Here is a 14,440-nt window from a genome sequence, read left to right as displayed (position 1 = left end):
CAAGAAGCAACACTCTATTTTACTGCCTCTGAAATTTGGATTTACTAATTATTTCCTTGATAGAGCAGTCAATCAATCTCCTTGGATAAAATGCTAAGTAGGGTAATGGGCTAAAAAATACTTTTGTATAAGATTTCAGGACCCATGAAACGACGTTTCTTCCGCAATCAAGCAGGACCCACCAATCGCTGTCAATTTCCGTTCACTTCATCCTGTGACTTACTAGGAATTTCACAGAGTGATAAAGTGAAGCAAGATGGCCTCCATAACAGCTTGCTGAAAATAATGACTGGTAAGGTGATAACTAGAAATACTGGCTGGGCTCAGATTCCACAATAAGAAATGTATTTGTTTTACCCTTCATTTGCTAACAAGTTATGATGCACGAGTTCATATACTATGTGAAGCAGAGAAGTAAAACATATAAAACATATATGTTTGTATATATGTAAAACATATACAGGTAGTCCTTGAGTTACTACAATTGAGCCCAAAATTTATTTTGCTAAGGAAGGTAGTTAGTAAGTGAGTCATGCCCTATTTTACCATCTTTTTGCCATGGTTGTTAAGCTAATAAATACCGTGTTAAACAAAACATGCAGTTTTGTTAGCAAATCTGGCTCGCCCCCACTTGGCTTTGCTTGTCGAAAGCTGGCTGGAAAGGTTGCAAATGATGATCACATGACCTGGGATGCTGAAATTGTTGTAAATACATGCTCATTGTTCCCTAAGTGTGATCACATGACTTTGGAAATGCTGCAATGGTCATCTATGTGAAAACTGGTCATGTTTTCTAATGCCATTGTAACTTTGAGCCATCATTAAATGAATGGTTTTAAATTGAGGACTACCTGTAAAGATTTGGTGGAAAATGCTATTGTAATTATATACATTTTGAAAAATGCCACTGAACTGTCAGAAAGCTATATAAAAGATCAACCTAAGACTAGATGTTCAGAAAGGAGGATCGGGAAACCACAAGCCAGTTAACTCCTGTGCTGGGCAAGAACAGATTGTCGAGGCCTGCATCTATGAGCACAGGGAAAAGAATGCTTACATTACCAGGCATCCTTCTACGACAGAGTTACTAATTAGAAAAACCAAAGGAATGCTGTGGATATAGTATAACCTGATCTTAGTAAAGGGCCAGGGAATCTCACACGACAGTCTTGTGAAAACATGGATAAAATGGACGAGTGATTCAGTACATTCACAGCTGGTTGAACAAGTTCACTCAATGGCTTCTTATATAATGATTGTGTATCGAGTGATGTCCCCTGGGGCTTCATCTTCTGCCTTGTGCTAATCAAGAGAATTGGAACTCATTTGGGGAAATGGAATCAAATGTACAGATAATTGCCAAGCTAGGGGAGTCGGCTAGCACCTCGAAGGACAACTTTGTTTATCTAAATTCATAATAACTCACAATGGTATTAACAGAGTTGAACGTTAAAGTGGCAAGAATAAGTACATCAGAAAAGGAAAACAAAGGCAAGAAATAACAGTACAGAATTGAGGAGATCTCAGGTAATGCATGAGTGAAGAATTTAGGGGTCTTATTGGATAACCAAACATCGTGCACTAGGCCAATGGAACCTTAGAATAGCAGCAATAGAAACATTATTTCCAGATAATGGGAGCTAATTGCTCAATTGTACTTTGTAGGGATCAAATCATACTGGACTATTGTATCCAATTCTGGGTATTGCAGTGAAGTGGTACAAAAAGTCAAGACAGTAACTACAACCAAGTGTTTGAACCCCAATCCTTTTTTATGTTGTAGATATCCCTAAGCTAGAGCAAAAAAAAATACTAGGAACAATAAGGGATACAGAAATAAAGTATGATGAGGAACTAGGGATATTTGCTTGACTATACAAGGATTTGAAATTAGGTAGAAAATAGGAATCACATCTATAGACAAGTCCTTATGGCTTGTTTAGATAACTCACTTTGATCATTCAGTTAACAATATCAAATTCCTGCCCTATAAAATAGAATTCCTCCTGGAGATTGAGATGGCCTGATCCTGCTTGCCTGACTTGTATAAGGTGCTAAACACCTGGTTTTCTCCCCCAGATCAGAAGGTCTTTTGAACCTGTCAAGATTTGTTGTTTTGTTGAATTGCTTGCTTTATGATTTTCTATATTTTATTTTTTTAGGAATATTTGTCATTTAAATTGTACACTTCCTTGCATGTCAAGTGGGAAACCACAAAATTTATCAGATTTATTTGTCGCCCATTCTGGGTCAAAGGAACTCTGGGCAGTTTACAACATTAAAAACTATAAAACTGTAAAACAGAAATATTTCTAGGAAACAATAACAAAGAAGTACAATCAAAAGTAATTAGTAAATGGCCAAGCCAACTTTCTGGGTTGGCCATAAAAAAAGAGAACCATAAACTACTTACATGGCCTGAGTTTATATGTTATACAGAGGTACAATGTGGTTGGTTGGTTCATGGTTCATTGTGCTGTAAAAATCCGTTCATTCTCACCAATTTTCAGGCATTCAGCCTAGCTATCTGCAGGCAAACTTAAGGATTCCGTTAGCAAAGAGAATGGTATAAAGTAATGTTGAAGAAACACAAATGCCTCTCCCTTTCAGATCATACAGTTGAATTAATGGCATATACAGTAAATATTGGTGCTACCTGATAGTTACTGACATGCTTCCTTGCATTTTTCTCCCCAACTGTTCAGTGGATAGCTCTGTGCCTCTGGGGGAAGAATTTGGGTCCTGGAAAACAGGTGCAGAACTTCTCGATGAATCTAGTGCCCAATCTTTTGCAAATATGTGTCCACAAATTAAACCCAGACCCAGGTAAGAGTCAGAAGTAGTTTTTTGTATAATCCTGCATCAAATGATTCAATATGGAAATGATTAATAGCTTATTTCTGGCTTATAGATGCTGAAGAAGGTAATATACCATATATGCAAGCGACCAAAAATTAGGGTTCCATTATGCTTAATAGTAAGAATATACTTCCTACTTATATAGATAATATATTGCTAAACATTGCCAAACTTCTGCTCTTCTAAATAGACATTTTGGAATTTGAAACATGGGAAGAAGGAAGTTGGGAAAATTTCATATGTCAGTGTTTTTCAAACTTGGCAACTTTAAGATATGTGGATTTCAACTCCTGCTGCCTGGAGAACTCTTGGAATTGAAATCCACATGTTAAAGTTGCCAAGTTTAAAAACCCTGATGTATAAGATGTCCCCCATATGCATAATAGTGTGTACATAGATCATTATGTATTTGACATAATACATGCATTTGGCTGACCAATATGCAACTGTTTATGGAAAATCATCATTAGTTCCTGGGTTAGTTTCAAAGTTAGCTGTCATTGTTTCTCATTGATTGGTGGAAATGAAGTTGGAAAATCAGTTTATTATGTATATAGTATATGTCAGGTGCACATTAAGTTACAAACATTGATAAGAATTTAGCCAAGTGCTCCTGCACTCTCCTATAATCTTGCCACTCATCAGGCTAATTTTCTTATATCCAGAGAGATTTACACAGGTCACTTTACATTATTACTGCATTATATAGGTAATTTAAGTTCAGATGAAAAATATCACTATTTTTCACTTTAGTCCAATCTTTCAGATGAGTTGGGTCTGTACCTTCTAAATTCCCTGCCAGTATGACCCACACAATTGCAGTCATGATTCCTCTGGTTTGGGAAATTTAATTTACGGTGCATTATATATATGTTATGGCTTTTAATTAAATTAAGTGCCTTAAAAGCATGGTTTCATCATCCATTTCTTTTCCACTAAGGATATTCTCCCACCAAAGATTGCCCAATCAAATGCTTTTTTCTTATACACAGAAGATCACAGAAGGCATGGAACCAGGTAAGCCGTCTGAATTGAGATATACTGTATAAGCTGCATGACTGATTTTTCATCTTCAGAGAACTAGCTGTGGCTTTTAACTAGTTTCCATCTCTCTCTTCAGATGTAACTTTGGACTGCTTGGGCTTTGAATGGGAACTTCATCGAATGTATTTATTTAAATCTCACATCCTTTCCCAACTTCTTGCTGAAGCAACACAGCATAGCCTTTCCCCAAGCACAGGAAGCATATTGAAATCTAAAAAAGGTATTGATAGATGTTACAAAATTTATTTTTATATGTCTTTAGAATTGATTAAGACACTGAAGTCTTAATATATGGCATCTTCTATTTTACTGGATTCACAGTGGTTTACAGCCAGAAAAATTCATGGTTACTTATTGGCTCTAAGTCATAAATCTATAGTCATACTTTCCAGCTGGAATCAGGGAGTAAAATAGGGTTGGCATTTGCCTATAGTATCTTTACATTTCTCTCTCTTGTAAATGTTCTAAGATAGAAAATCTTAGAAAAATGTTTAGTTCTTTGAAAATAACAATTAAACTATCATGAACTATTAAGCTGTTAGTATATTAGTGGGCAAAATATATTAATGAAAAATAAACAATTTAGACATTTTCTCTGTTTACCATTGACTTGAATAGACCACGTATGCTGCCTTTTTATAGTGTCATATTTCCTGTGTTTCCAATGTTTTTAGCAGAAACCCGTTGTTATAAATGCTGTCTGCTAGCTGGTTGTAAGCAAGATGAATTCTGCCAACAGAAGGAAAAATTGCCAAAAGTCACCATTGCTCTGGAGATCAGTGATCAAGATGTCACTCGGTTTGGTAATGCAAACTATCTTACTCTATAAATTGACTATTTGCCAAAGATATTAAGGTGTTTCACAGGCCACTATAATGGAAAAGGCTACATCTCTCATTGTAGTACCTATACTGGCTAGTAATTTTTAAATCTTTTCCTACTTCATCTTCTAGAGTCTTTTAAAACTATTTTTTTTAAAAAAAAACCTTTTTAAAAATAGTAAATACAGGTAGTCCTCAACTTACGACCATAACTGAGCCTAAAATTCTTGTTGTTAAATGAGACAGTTGCTAAGTGAATTTCACCCCATTTTATGACCTTTCTTGCACCAGTTGTTAAGTGAATCACTGCAACTGTTAAGCTAGAACAGAGTTTTTAAGAGAACCTGGCTTCCCCATTGACTTTGCTAGTCAGAAGGTTGGCAAAAGGGGATAATGTGACTTTGGGACACTGCAATTGTCATACATACTTGTTAGTTGCCAAGTAGCTGAATTTTGATCACATGACCATGGGGATGCTGTAATGGTCATAAGTATCAAAAATAGTCTTAAGTCGCTTTTTTCAGTGACGTCGTAACTTTGAACAGTCACTAAATAAACTGTTGTCCCTCTAGGACTACCTGTATCTGGAACCAAATAAAATTCCCATCTATGATCATTAACTTTGCTGGTTGGGGTTCATGGAAACAGGTCTAATATCTAGAAAGCCATGAGTGCCCCATACCTATCCTGATTACAAGCATATAGAAGCCTCTGTGGCACAGTGGTTAGAGCAGGGGTCCCCAACCACCAGTCCCCAAACTGGTACCGGTCCATGGATCATTTTTTACCGGGCCGCAAAGCTTGGGCGCCGCCATCTTGTTTCGACGGCGCTTCCGGGTTTTCGGTTGTAAAGCGGCGTTTGGGTGCTCGCACCTTAGTTTTGTCAAAGAGTGGGGGGGTCGGCTTTGAACAAAGAGCCGTCCCGATGGCGGTGGAGTCTCGCTACTCAGGTACCGGTCCTTGGAAGAATAAATAATTGTGAAACCGGTCCATGGTTCAAAAAAGGTTGGGAGCCACTGGGTTAGAGTGCAGTACTGCAAGCTACTTCTGCAGCCAGTTGCCTACAATTTGGCTGTTCAAATCCCACCAGGCTCAAGGTTCACTCAGCCTTCCATCCTTCAGAGGTGGGTAAAATGAGGACCCAGATTGTTGGGGGCAATATGTTGACTCTATTAACTGCTTAGAGAGGGCTGTAAAGCACTATAAAGTGATATATAAGTCTAAGTGCTATTACTACTGCTATATGATACTAATAATACTTGGGAAAGGATGAATTCAATCTGTCCCTCAAACTCCTTGCATGGAAACAGCTATACTGAGCTCAGGGCCTACTTGTATTTTATGTCTCGCAACAACAGTCTGTATTGTTTTGTGTTCCCTAGATATCACAAATATTGAGCAGCCTTTTCAGAATCTGTTTTTGTCTAGAATTCCTGGGTGACTGACAAAGGTGTTCTTCGTATCCATCTATTATTTAAAATCATTGATGATGGGAGCAACTAACGTATATATAGTGATAGTTCTATAATAATCTCAAAGGTGCTTTTTTCCCCAAAAGGCAACTGGACTTTATTTTTTTTCTTTGAAAATGTTTCACTTCTCATACAAGAAACTTCCTCATTTTTTTTCAAAGAAAAAACAATAACAACAAGAAAATCCTGTTGCCTTTTGAGGGGTGGGGGGAGGCACATTTAATACAACCATGACCTGGATGATTGAGAATCCCCATACACATTCTGTAGTAATCTGAATAAATATTTTGTTCGGGAGCAGGGGTAATGCTGACATCTTATTATATTTATAACCACATGTTTATTGGCATATTGTGTGGATACGATGAAGCCTTTGCTGTTGCACTCAAGAACATGTACAATTCTGAACCAGAAGTGAATGAAGAAGATGTTCTAGGAATTCTGGCTGCAGCAGAAGTGTTACAGTTCCCTAGCCTTTTTCAAAAGTAAGTAGATTATGACATACCGTAATACAATTTGCTTGAGATTTGGGGAGTGAGTTATGCCATGGCATTCCTCTTATTACAAAAACGTTCTGAGTGGGATGTCAGCCTTCATCAGCCAAAGTCTATCCCAAAACTGTGTTTAAACTATATTTATATTTAAATGCCAAGGGGTCAGGAATTGGAAACTTGTGGCCTCCTAAATTTTGATGAACTTTATCTACCAGCACAGAAGATAAAGAGAAATTCGGCAATATTTTATTTATTTATTTGATTTTTATCCCACCTTTATTACTTTATAAGTAACCGAAGGGAACAAACATACACAGTACTTCTTTCTCTTCCTCTTTTCCCCACAACAAAAACCCTGTGAAGAATGTTGGGCTGAGAGAGTGACTGGCCCAAAATTACCCAGCTGGCTTTTGTCTCTAAAGCAGGACTGGTCTCTTGGTTTCTAGGCCAGCACCTTCACCAAGCTGAGGCTTTACAAGCAAACAGGCACTAGATGCATTTCAGCCTCAGAATTTCTTTAGCCACCCAGTGGGAAATTCTGGAATTTCTTCAGAGAATCATCTTGAAGAAGACGATTTCAGAATTTCATATAGGAGAAATGTAGATTCCCCATGCCTGATCTAAACTATTGTCTCTCTAGTAATATTGCAAAGCAGACTTCACTGAACCAGCAGGCTTCCAGATATGTTCAAAGTTAGCTCTCATAACTTCTAATCAATAGAGTACTCCAGTGATTATGCTCCTATAATTCTTTTTGGGATTAAGAGATGTCTGATACATTTGAAGGCTTCCAGATTGGAGAAGGCTGCTGCAGAATAATATATAAAAATTGTTAACAATTCTTTCAGGTGGAAAAGAACATTGTATCAGACCTCTGGTACTGAGACGGAGTTTTTTAAACACTTTCATATCCATGGTTATCTCACTGTCATAAAATTGCTGTTTGCTTTGAAAGAAATAATTGTTTCCCCGCTGCTTCCGGTGTGTGTGTGTGTGTGTGTGTGTGTGTGTGATTTTAGTAAAGGGAACAGAAAGGAATTATTGTTTGATTTCTGTCATGAAGTGATGTCTTGGGTTAATTTCTCCTTCCCTTTAAGTTTTGTTTTAAAAACAAAAACAAAACAGAATATGTTGATTTCCCTTCATTTCTGTCTTGTCCCTAAATGGCCTTTATTCAAAATTCAGACAAGTTGACCAGCAATTCTAAATAACTACTTTTTGCCAAGAGACTACAAAAAAACTTCAGAAGAGTCATTTTCATCTGTCTAACTGGAGGTGGGGGGGGGAAGGGAGCAGCCTGACTTGTCCCACAGAGAGATAAAGCATCTGACCAATATGCAAACCGTGTTGTCCCCGAGAGAATTGTGTAATTAAACATGAGGTAAACAAACCAAATAAATATTGTTTCCCCGCAACAGCAGTCTGCTATGCCCATGAGAAGATAAATGATACAGAGTGAGCTAGGCTCAGGTTTCTCTATGAAGAGAAAGGATTCAAGATGATTCTCTAGAGAATCACTGAGAGAGACACCAGAATTTCCCACCCAGGGGCTAAAGAAGTTCTGTGACCTGCAAAAATGCATTTGGCGGGCATTTGCTTATATAGAGAGAGCCAAAGAGCTAGAAAGATTATTTGTATTTTTCCTTTCCTTCTTTTGGTTCTCCTCTTAACCCTCTTCTTGCTTGTAACTCAATCTTTTCTGCCCTCCAGGTGCATCCAGGTCATGAAAAGGAGTATCTGTCCTACCAATGTCTGTAGTTATTATATTGCAGGCTGCAAGGTGAGCTGCAAACTTAATGGTTTTTCTTTTAAGTAGTGGAATTCTAAATGTATTAGTTGCATTTTCATTTTATAACATTAAAATTGCAACTATTAAAATGTCATCCCAAAAGAAATGAATGTTCTTTTTGTTTTTTTGGTCTCCAATCAAATATAAAGTGGTTTAATTTCCAGTTTCTACCACAAGATGGTTCTAGAGTTCAGAGTTTCTTTAACTTCTCTGTTTCTCCCCACTTTGGAAACAGTATAAGCAACCTTCCTTGATCACTCTCTGTGAAAGATGGACTGAGGTAAACCTTGTCCCACAGCTTGGCTCCCAGATATGCCTGCGGAACCTGCCACTGGAGCTGCTGCAGAAAGTGCTTAAATCTCCAAGGTCAGAAAGTGCTTGGCTAAAAGGAGGGGTTCCTGAATGAAGGTGTGGTCTTCTTAGAATAAGTAAAGGTTCATCAAGATAATGTAAGAAAGGTTGCAAGTTGCTCCAGTAAGTCTCCCCTGCTTGGCAGCAACTATACCCCAGGCCAGAAATCACTTGTGCATATTGATGCAAACACCTATGACACACCCCCACCCGACAGCAGGCAACCCCAGGTCCAAAATTATGCATTGCTGCCCATACACAGTCTGGCATTCAGCAGTAGCCACCCTGGACCTGAAATTGCTAAACTGAACGCTCTTTACCTGTCTGCTGACCTGGTGCAAGCCACCAAGGACTTGTAACTTCCTATCAACTTCCTTTCTGACTTTGATTGTTAAAACTGGGCAGCTCACTTAGTGACCCATTATCCTCAAGGAACAGCACTGAGGACTGCTGGGACTGCCATCAGTAAGCAATGTAGTCATGTGACATTAAGCCTTTCAACTGCATTGCTTACCAGTGGAAATTCTGGTCCCAATTATCATCATCATTAATCAAGGACTACATTGTAATGAGGTAAAATGCAAGCACTATTTTAGCAAATGTAAAATAGTAGGCATTGCAGCATAAAATACAAAGAACACGTGTGTGTTAATCTTCACTTAGCAGTGATATCATAATTATATAGGTAGCTGTTAACTACCTTGCTTGTAAGGACGTAGAGATTAAAGAGAAAGGAGGTACAACATAGTCAAACTTGTCCCACTAGCTAGACGAGACCTAAGAAATCAACTCAACAGGAAGGCTACTTTTACCAATATTGGCTATATTAATGGAATCATTCAGATCTGATTATGATGATCTGATTCACCAGGTAATGGTTGAACCTGATCATTGTGAATAGCGAAGGCTGGAGAAAAAACTCTCCTAAGAACAGTCTTTAAATGAAGGAAATTCAGTCCGAAAACAAAGTACATATAAACTGTAAATAAAAATCCACACAAACCATGTTGCAGCAATTAACTGGACAGGGCAGGATAAGGAATTGCAGACTTCGAAGGCCAACAAAACACACCCCGTTGGGAAGACACCAGGAACCCAGATAACCCTCGACCATAAAAGATAACTCACGATTTGCTTCCCACAAGTTGCTGTGCGCAAACTCCCTTTTTAAACACTGTGTTCCCAGCTGCAGCTAATGAAGGGAATCAGGGCCCTTTCCTCCCCTGTAAGCCACGCAACTCACGTTGCTCCCTTCTCCGTTCCTCCCTGCATGCCCTAGGATGAAGAGGGGATGGGCCTGGATCTTCCTCTGAATTCCCTCTGTCTTGCTCTACCTCTCCTCTGCTCTGCCCAGCCGGACTTTGCCCTTCCCCAGTTTCTTCCACAGCCACCAGAGCCACACTCCCACTCCCTGTCAGCTGCTCAGCCTCCCACTCAGAATCAGATTCCGACAGGGGCATGACACTAGGTGATTCTGGACTAAATGGTCTTGCATTCCCACTTCCCATGCATATTTCTTGGAAATACTTTGTTGTTGTTGTTGTTGTTGTTGTTGTTGTTGTAGAAACCCTTAAAAAGTGAACATCCACCAGTGTCCCCACTCCCTTCAATATATTATATTTTTTTCCTGACCTTATAAGATTGGAGCTTCATAGTAACAAATGAAAATTGACCCAGGGCAGAAAAAGAGAAATGAATGATCAGTGTACAATTATCCATTTTAGCTTTCTCCCCCACCCCTTGTGTATTTTATCACCAAGTGATTAGGTAGCATGAGTCTTGAATATACCTTTCCAGACAAAAGTGATGTCAGCTGGGGAGCTATATTAGCAGGAGGTGACAGGTTCTCCAGGTCTATTGCTCAAACTCTCAATTATCCTAATGAGTTATATAGCCAGACTGTTTCATTTCCACACTATTGCAGAGAGTTGCCCACATTTTCCACACTTCTAATCTTTGAACGGACTCTTTTCTTGTCTGAGCCTTTCATTAATTTCACTCTTCTCAGAAAGCAATTAGTTTCCTCCCCCAAAGTTTTAAGAGCTGTTCTTTTCAAATCTCTTGCCAGTACATGGTTTTCACAAAAGCCTCTGTCTTCTTGGATTATGTCATGTTAGTCTGACCATATCTCAGCCTCATCTCCTCTTTGCAAAGTCTACTTTATGGGTAGGATGAGGGCCAAGAAGATAACTTTTCATCCGATTAGTTTCGGAAGCAACTAGTTGCCAAGACTTGTCTTGATTAGAGAAGATATACTAGCAATCCAGTGGAGATTTTTATTTAAAAATGCAGGAAATAGCAATAGCACTTAGACCTATATACCGCTTCACGGTGCTTTATAGCCCTCTCTCAGCGGTTTACAGAGCCAGCATTTTGCCCCCAACAATCTGGGTCCTCATTTTACCAGCCTCGGATGGATGGAAGGCTGAGTATTGAGCCTCTCAGAATCGGAGTAAGCCTGCAGTAGTGCATTTTAATCATTATGCCACCACATGTATACAGAATATGCATCAATAAATAAAATTACGTTTTTCTTTTACAACAAAGTCATATTTGACTGCTCATGTGTTGATAATATTTTTATAGATTAGAAGTAATCATCACAATATTCTGGACCAATATTCTCAAGCTTGGCAACTTGGTAAGATGGGTGGACTTCAGCTCTCAGAATTGCTAGCTGGAGAATGTTGGGACTTGAAGTCCACCCATCATAAGCCGTTAAGGTCAAGAAATACTGATCTAGATTTTGGGTTGGGCTTTCACATTATGTTTATTGCAACATAATCAAAGTTCTCTGGACTTTTTCCTTGTTAAAGTTGGTCCCTGCACCTACTGAAACCTGAAATGGCATTGATGTTAATCTTAATTGCACTATTTCAGAGGTTTAATTTTTAAAAAAAAAAAAAAATACAAGTTTGTGCCTTTGGCTGTTATTAAACTTGGCATTGTGCAAACACTGGACCATGTCATTTGCTGTTTTTGGAATTACAATCATTATCTGCCAGATCAGACATTAATTAATATGCTCAAATATATTATGTTCATTTGAAGTAATAGAACTTTTGAAAACGTTATTAAAGAGAAATACTCTAAGATTAAATGTTTTTCCTACGTCTTAAAATGTCTATCTCTTTTAAAAAGTTTGCTTCAAAATATAACTAATCGATTAATATCTCCCCTTTTGCCAGGTTGTTTACCATCAATGAATTCTACCTCTTGAGAACTGCATTATACTGGGTATTCCTGCAGCAAAATCCCAAAATTCAGATAATCCCATTTTATGATACTATCCTCAGATATTTTAGCAGGTATACTTTTGTTACACAGATCATAACCCTCCTCTAAAGCAATCTTGGGCTTAGGCCTGATTTCTTTCAGCTCTCAGCCTAAATTCAAAAGTCTTCTGCTAAGCAAACTATCATTTGGCTAATCCCATTCTAACCTATTGCAAATTGAAAAGGAGAGATGGAAGTGGAAAAGGAGGGTGAGGCTTCTTTAAGCCACACCCATTATGTAATGATATGAGATTCCAGATCCAATGTGGTCGTCAACAGACCACATTATCTAAATGGGCTACATTATTATATTTCTCAAAAGTTCTATGCTATCGGTTGGGCTATGAAAGAGTGCTGGCCTCAGATAAATAACTAAGAAGAGTTTGAAGGTGCCCTTCAGGCCATCCCTGGTTCCCTGCAGAAAACTCCCCCTACATTTTATAGGCGAACCTATGTTGGTCCAATCTCAGTCAAACATAATATAAAGAATTAGCACCCCCTTAAGTTGCATTGGCTACTGCTAAGGCAGAAAGCCAGCCGGTCATCCTTTTCATGTCCTTTCCTGACCCAAACAGAATACCAAGAAATGAGCCAAGTTCATGAAAGATTTCCAGCCTGGCTTGTGAAATATAGTTTTTGTGGTTTAGGTTGATTTATTTTAAAAGACTGTCTTAATGCTGCTGGTGCTATCCCATGAGCCATTCTTTCCTGTGAGTCATGGACCACTATAAAGAAATCACTGTCGGAATCAAAAGAGAGTTCCCATGCCTTGAATATCAAATGCTCTTCTTTTTTATTTCTCCCTCTCCCCACCCCCCAAGCTCTGCTTTTTTTACCAAGTGATAGGAATGAGTTGAAGGCCTAGATGAATCATTGTTTATTAGCTTGACCTGAGAAGCACTCATTCTATCAAAAGATTTTTGAAAATAAGGGCATTTGCAGTCAGGCACATGTACAGGATTAATGTGATGCATAAACTCATTCTTCTACAGGTTATATTTAATATAATGTATATGATGCAGTAAGATGATGTGGCAATCTGCGTTTCAAAGGCAATTTCCTTTCAAAATAGCTGATTAATTGACCAGAAATCCATCCTTTTAATCATCTCATTTAAGCTTGTTGAATTTTAAATAGTTTTGACGTATTCTGTCAGCTTAATATAATCTTCTGTAACATGCTTCAGTTTGAAATAGCTGAAAAGGGGAAAATAGATCATGTAACACTTGCTTATTAAGCCATGTGGAAATATGTACATATAGACAGTGCTTTAGGAGTTTATTCTTTGGCTAGTCAACTAGGTTTTGCTGAAATTCTATCATATCAACCAAAATCAAATTTAACAGGAAACAAACCAATAGAAACAAAGGTATGAATAGGACCCATTAAAACACCCCTAGCATGCTAAACATGTTTCTCAAGAGTAAATCTAATTGCTTTTAATCTATTTATTTTAAAACAACTTCCAGTCATAGATATCATATTGAAACCAGAGTTATACATGCATAAATCCAGTGAATGCAGCTGATTAAAAATGGATTATTTCAAAATCCATCTTCATGAACATTATCCTGCCCTGCCAAAGGTCTGATTTTCATTCTCAGAATGTTTTTGTCCTTGCTTTATTGTAAGGGGTTAGAAGATGCTAGTTGTGTGTGTATTTTGGCAACATTTTTTTTTTCCATCACTGGTTTCACATGGTTCAGAAAGGTGTCCCATTGGAGGGGTTGTCTTGAATGACATCCTTGAGATCTTATTCTAATCTTAATCTTGGGGCCATGATCAGCTAGCAAAAATTCATGTACTCTGGTCTTATGAGTCAAATGGATGATGGGAAAACTGACCCTGCTTGGCAAGGTTGAAAAGCAGAAAAGAGAGGAAGTCAGTGGATAACACAAGTCTGATGAGATTGTTCAAGTATCATTGAAAGAGTTATGGAACTAGTTGTAATAATAGACATTTGTCCATTGGGTCATCAGGGGTCAGCCAAAACCTACCTAATTAATGAAATATTTATGGAAAGGACCCCGCAGCCCCCTGGAAAGATAAATACATGATGAAGGATAAAACACAAATATTTTTGGCTACCTTCCAAACAAGACAAATGCTATCTAGCCCTTAATGATGCTGAAAATTTCTTCCCCTTTCTGTCTCATCAACTTGCATGAGGATGGTTGAAATTTTTGGCATTGCATTTACACTTAGACCTCTTTTGGATATGGCTGGTACATATTGAGATTGGAGTCTCTTAAAAACCATACTCTTACTATATACCATTCAACCCTTCCTAAAAGGGTATCCAGAGAATAACCAGGAGGCTTTTTGTTTATTACCT

At 38.1% G+C, this 14,440-nt stretch overlaps 1 protein-coding gene across 1 annotated transcript in view; it reads left to right on the top strand.

The window, feature by feature from the left end:
• Positions 1–14,440, top strand: part of BTBD16 (BTB domain containing 16) — a 36,823-nt gene that overhangs the window by 2,132 nt on the left and 20,251 nt on the right. The window contains exons 3-11 of the mRNA XM_087965682.1: positions 133–292; positions 2,706–2,826; positions 3,818–3,876; positions 3,980–4,123; positions 4,581–4,706; positions 6,567–6,681; positions 8,401–8,470; positions 8,715–8,845; positions 12,019–12,138. Coding sequence (XP_087821808.1) covers positions 133–292; positions 2,706–2,826; positions 3,818–3,876; positions 3,980–4,123; positions 4,581–4,706; positions 6,567–6,681; positions 8,401–8,470; positions 8,715–8,845; positions 12,019–12,138 — 1,046 coding nt within the window. The remainder of the gene's footprint in view (positions 1–132; positions 293–2,705; positions 2,827–3,817; positions 3,877–3,979; positions 4,124–4,580; positions 4,707–6,566; positions 6,682–8,400; positions 8,471–8,714; positions 8,846–12,018; positions 12,139–14,440) is intronic.

Source organism: Notechis scutatus, chromosome 4, assembly GCF_049901735.1.
Source record: "Notechis scutatus isolate UNSWTSFEM ecotype Mainland chromosome 4, rNotScu1.2, whole genome shotgun sequence".
Lineage (NCBI taxonomy): Eukaryota > Metazoa > Chordata > Lepidosauria > Squamata > Elapidae > Notechis > Notechis scutatus.
Note: the sequence above shows the minus strand (reverse complement) of the source record. Positions and strands in the feature narration are given on the sequence as shown.